Source organism: Colossoma macropomum, unplaced genomic scaffold (assembly GCF_904425465.1).
Source record: "Colossoma macropomum unplaced genomic scaffold, Colossoma_macropomum, whole genome shotgun sequence".
Classification (NCBI taxonomy): Eukaryota; Metazoa; Chordata; class Actinopteri; order Characiformes; family Serrasalmidae; genus Colossoma; species Colossoma macropomum.
The window spans coordinates 17,092,014-17,098,013 of NW_023494801.1; the positions used below are offsets into that span (position 1 = coordinate 17,092,014).

A 6,000-nucleotide genomic window follows, 5' to 3' on the forward strand; every position below is an offset into this window, starting at 1 on the left:
GTATTGTGCCCAGGGGACTCGGAATGCCTGACAGCAGTAGGTATCTGAATGACTGAACATCAGCCAATACACTTGTTCTGAACTGACAAGTAGTGATCTTAGGAACAGGTGAGATGTTATCCCAGGGGATACATGTCCAAACTGTTGGTCAGAATATTTATGACTGAGGGAGAAGTTTTGAAGCCATAAGTAGGTCTATGAGTGATAATTAGATGTAGACACCAATGACACCATAGACACCAATGTAACTATAGTATGTATTTGTGCAACTGATGTGGTTTGCTAAATCACATTTAGTAGTTAATTCACTGCACACTGCATGCCTCTTTAAGACCTGTGATATGAGGTGGACTGAGCAACATATAAGAGCAGAGGTGGATCATACTAAATTACACTTACTTAGCTCCATTGATATATGTAATATTTTAAACATTTTTAAATGGTAATGCTTATGATCAGTTTCTGAGAAAGGAACCCCACTCAACTCCATTTCTTTTCTGGGGGTAATTTAATTTGTCTTTTGGTTCAGCACTGAACTGCTTTGCTGTTTCTCACACCTCTCACTTTTGAGCTCTGGTATTTTATTTTAGGCTAAAAGCATCCCAAGAAAGAGAAGAATAGCGCAACCTGTGCTGATGCACTGTCAGAAAAGGTACAAATGATGATGGAAAATGTACTCTCAAATGTACAACATAGTCCTTAATGTACAATTGTCTACTTTTTTAATTTTTAAGGTATACTACATGCACTTTCCCAGAGGTAATATGCACATTTTCATAATTAGACTATTTGTTTGGAAATAAAAAGACTGCAGTCAAGAGAGGACTTGGAAAAAAAAACGTAAAACAAAATTATTTGCAGATGCTGATTTGGTTCTGATATTATCATACATCCCTACCAACTCATTGTCTCAGATTAAGGGGGCCTGTTTCAGAAGCTTTGAACGTGGGTCACTGCAATGGCTACTGCAACAGAATATGGCATAATTACAGTATATTCCCTATGAAAACATACCCCAGTGACAGCATTTGTACTCAAAAAAGTACAGTTTGGAACATTTCTGTTTGAGAGTGTTGATACTGGGTGTACTAAGAAGCTCCACTGCAGCTATAGTGAAAACTCAAAACTCTGGCAGCTGCTTGTACTTCTTCTTGACTCATTACTTCAAAAATGAAGTATAAATGCTCTTACAATCTTGGCACAAAAAAGGTTCTATACAGTGCCAAAATGTTTCTGTACCTAACTACGGCAGAACCCTTTTTGGGAGAGAGACATTTTTAAAACATTTTAAGGTTTTTCCATTGTAGAGAAGAGCCATGTAACAGTGCAAAGAACCATTTATGTTTCATTGAGTTGTCACAGTGCTACATATAACCACTGCCTTTACTAATGAACCCTTGAAGAACCAAATTTTAAGTAATTGAGTATGCTCTTAAAACAGATGACTTTTCAAGTTCAGGTTCTTTATTAAAGGGAATGCTTGTATTTAGAACTATGAGTTCTATTTAGAACCATTTCATGCTTAAATGGTTTCTTGCATGGTGAAACGGTTCTTCAGATTGATGGAGAATGTGTTGTATATGGTTCTGTATAGAACCTTTTTTTGTAAAGGGTTCTATGCAGCACCAAAAAGGTTCTTCTGTTGTTACAATGTCAAGCTTGTGACAACAGAAGAACCCTATTTGGTGCTATATAGCACCATATACAACACATTCTCCTTTGTTCTGAAGAACTATTTCACCATGCAAACCATTTAAGTATGACATGGTTCTATATTGAACTCATGGTTCTGAACAGAACTACTGTCTTTTCTAAAGAACTGTATTTTTCTAAGTGTAGTCTACACCCCTACTCAATTGCTTAACATGTGGTTCTTCAAGAGTTCTGTAGTAAAGGCAATGGTCCTATATAGAACAAGTTCTATATAGAACCATTTCATGCTTTAATAGTTCCATGCATGGTGAAACAGTTCCTCAGATTTTTAGAAAATGTGCTGTATGTGGTTCTATATGAAGGCTTTTTAAAAAGGGTTCTATATAGCACCAAAAAGCGTTCTGATATTGTTACGATGTCAGGGTTGTCACAATATAAGAACCCTTTTTGGTGCTATACACTGTTAGAAATAAAGGTTCTATGCAGGTACATTTTTCGTTCATCAAGGTACAAACAATGTAAATGTTCCCTCAAAGGTACAACAGTGGTTTTAAGATCAGATTGTGTACCCTGAATAGGTTTTCCAGGTGAAAAGTACATATCTGTACCTTTTCATAACCTAATGTTTTAAAATAGAACAATAAAATAAAATGCCTGGAGGCCAGTGGAGTCAGTACAACTTAGAAAATATCATTTCAATAGATTATGGGACAATTTTGTTCCCTGACTAAAGGTACTGAGATGTACCCTTGAGGGTACCACCCCGGTGACAAGAGGGGTACTGCCCCAGAAACAGTTTACAACCTTTATTTCTGAGAGTGTATAGAACCATATACAACACATTCTCCATCATTCTAAAGAAACATTTGACCATGCAAAGAACCACTTAAGCATGAAATGGTTCTATATAGAACTCCTGGTTCTAAACAGAACCACTCTCTTTACTAAAGAACCCTTGAAGAGCCATCTTTTTAAGAGCGTAGTCCAAATAGCTCCTCATTTGCTTAAAATGTGGTTCTTTAAGGTTTAAAAAGACAATGGTTCTATATAGAACACGTTCTGTATAGAACCATTTCATGCTTAAATGGTTCCTTGCATGGTAAAACTTCTTCAGATTGAGAATGTGTTGTATATGGTTCTATCTGGCACCAAAAAGGGTTTTTTCTATTGTGACAAGCTTGACATCGTAACAATAGCAGAACCTTTTTTGGTGCTATTTGAAACCATTTTCAAAATGCCTCCGCATAGAACCATATACAACAACAATATTCTCCAACAATTTGAAGAAGTGTTTCACCATGCAAGGAAATGGGAACTGGTTTCCAACTTAATGGTTTCCAATAGAGACCACTAGTTTTCTGTAGGACACCTTTAGATCCCATTAGGAAACCATCACATGCACTTAGAATCAATCACTGGTCACCTGTTAAACTATTAGGATCCTTTACACTGTGACATCAACCCATTAAAAAGCCAAAACACATTACAAGGCCATCAGGAGCCAACAGAAACACTTAATGGTTTCTATGGATTTTTCAGTAGCGACAGAACTCATGGTTCTAAACAGACCCACTCCTTTATAAGGGTGTAGGGGTTTAGGCTACACACCGATGTTCCACAGACACACACGTTTGTCTTGCTATACATATGAGGACGTCCATAGGTTTCTATTGATTTTTGTGTTACTGTAGCTAAATAATACCACACCTAAACCTAAACCTAACCCTACCCTTAACCTCAGCATCCAAAAGGCAATTTTTCTGCTCTTTCAGTTTTCAAATAAAAAAAGTAATTGTGGTGAAAACATAAAATGTTTCATGTAACAAACAAAAATTTCATGTAGTCCTATCATAGCGAGGACATGGGGTCTTCACAAGTGCGCGCGCGCACACACACACACACACTCACCTGTACCACTCGAGTCCTTTCTCATAGAAGCGGTCGAAGAAGTGCGGCTCGGCGCCGAGAGCGCGCACGTCCGGGTGAACGCGCAGAAACTCCAGCAGCGCCCTCGTGCCTCCTTTCTTCACGCCGATGATGATGGCCTGAGGGAACTTCTTACTTCCATAAGTGTTCGACACCGGGATGCCGTTTTTGCCCAGCGCCTCGTGCGCAACGCCGTTTCCAGAGTCCAGGGGCTGCGAGAGCGCGCGGAGAGACCCGGAGGACGCGGTGACGTTCCGTGGACCCTGCTGCTGAGTGGACAGGACCTCCAACAGCACATTCCCCCTCAGAAGAGCAGACTGGCTGGTGATTCTCGGCGCCGACTCGCACCACCCCGTCAGGCAGTAAGAAAGGTAGGCGAAGAGGAAGAGCATGGTGAACGGCAGCGCTCTGCCGAAGTTCAGCTTAGTCCTGCACACACCGCATCCCATGAGCGCGCAGACCACACTCCGCCGACAACATAGCTAGCGGCCAAAGCCATACACTCACCTACCTGCTTGTGTTTACCACAGAAAAGTCTGTCACTAACCGAGTCGTGTGTCCGTTTAGTCAGTTAAACCGCCTGCTCGCGCTATCAGTTTGCGCAGATGTACTACGAGCTCCATAACGAACTTCTTCAGCGTGGTGAGTGACACGCTGTGTCTGTCTGTGCATTCAGTATCAAACTTGCAGTCCTTCTCACCGTGCAGGTCTTCCTTTCCACGCCCTTTGCGTGAAGGCCCCACCCTTTAGGCGTTTCACATTCAAGAAGAGCCAAAAGCCACCAAAGACCGTGCATGACATTCCTCTCTCTGGATGCCAAAAGCTTTTAGGGGAACAGCTCCAAACCAGGGGTGTAGCTAGAGCTTCTAGAATGGGGTGATCAGGGAAGCCCCAGATTTTATTTGGGTGGCACACTGCTAGGAAAAAAAGCTAAATCAAATAGCCTTACTTTATTAAAATGACATGAAAAGTGATGCATTGTTTTTACTCTGGACAAAATCTGACCATCATTTGAATCTGACCATCATTTACACATGAATAAAATAGTATCTCAATACAGCCATTGCTGAAAATGACCTGAAACTGTGATGATGTAACATGTTTTAGTCATTCATGAGGAAATGTTGTATTTGAATCCAGTAAATGAAGTTAAAATCACTTAACATAAAGCAAAACATTTCATACACTGTTAGAAGTAAAGGTACTGTGCAGGTACATTTTTCATTCATCGAGGTACAAACAATGTAAATGTCCCCTTTTCCCAGGTGAAATACGTACAAAATACGTATTTGTATCTTTTCAAAACCTAATGTTTTAAAAAAAAACAATAAAATAAAAAGCCTGGAGATGAGACGGTGGGGGGGGGTTCAATTATGTTCCCTGACTAAAGGCACTGAGATGTACCCTTGAGGGTACCACCCCAGTGACAAGAGGGGTACTGCCCCAGTGACCCTTTTTTCTGAGAGTGTATTGACAGACCCTAGTAATTATTCATTAGGCTTCTCTTTCTACAGGTTATAATGATAGAGTAAAAGCTAGTCAGACAGTGCTGTAAGGTCACCTATAAAATGTGCACATATTTAACTGTAAAAAGAAAATAGCACCCCATAATTGAAATGGCCAGGCTTAATACTACAGTGGCACTGGCCACCTCTGGCCACCCCACTGTTCCAAACTCTGTCAAGTTTAGCAGTTTGAATCAAAAGCCAGCACTGTGGCTCTTTCAGTACGTTAATTCTCAATTTGGTTTGAACCCCCTTTTTTTCTGCCTGTTCCTCAAAAACTGGAGGCCAACTGTAACCTCTTGCTTGTCTTTTGAACAAGATTTGTTTAAAAAAAAATCTTGAAAAATTAGTAACTGAGCTGATACATATTAATTGATTGTCTAATAATAAGACACTATAAAAATCATCCTGTCAGCTTATAATTTAAAGTTTAATGAACTCTAAGATTTAAGGCAGCCCAGTTTAACCTTTAAGATTAAAACAACCAGACTTTTTACAGTGTTGCCTGATGACAGGGTGGAAGTAGATAATGATTTGAGCACAAAAATGACCTTTTTAACATTCAGCTTTTTAACATTAACTTCACCATTCGCCCCTGTTCAGTTAACACAGCCAAAAGTTTTCTTTACAATTTGAGCTTCAAATTTGAATTAGACTTTCCGGAATGAACTGGAATTCCAAGAGCAACCAGGTTACATACAGTAGCATGTCTGGGAAATGTGACATGTTAGTTTGGGTTATTAGTTATTCGGCATTTATTCATGAAGTTATTCTGATAAGGACTCTTGAGGCGAGGCTAAGGCTAACCCACTGGGGGATATGTGTTAAAACAGGTAGAGCTTAGAGGCAGACAAGAGCTGTTAGCTGTGAGAGCCAGACTTGTGCTGAGTAGCTAGCAAGCTGTTAGTAAAGAGAA

General features: G+C 39.9%; 1 protein-coding gene across 1 annotated transcript in view; it reads right to left on the reverse strand.

The window, feature by feature from the left end:
- Positions 1 to 4,405, reverse strand: part of LOC118821619 (heparan sulfate glucosamine 3-O-sulfotransferase 6-like) — a 30,731-nt gene extending 26,326 nt beyond the window's left edge. Inside the window, exon 1 of the mRNA XM_036590317.1 lies at positions 3,562 to 4,405. Within this exon, the coding sequence (XP_036446210.1) occupies positions 3,562 to 4,028 (467 nt within the window). The 5' untranslated portion in view covers positions 4,029 to 4,405. The remainder of the gene's footprint in view (positions 1 to 3,561) is intronic.
- Positions 4,406 to 6,000: the final 1,595 nt, after the last annotated feature.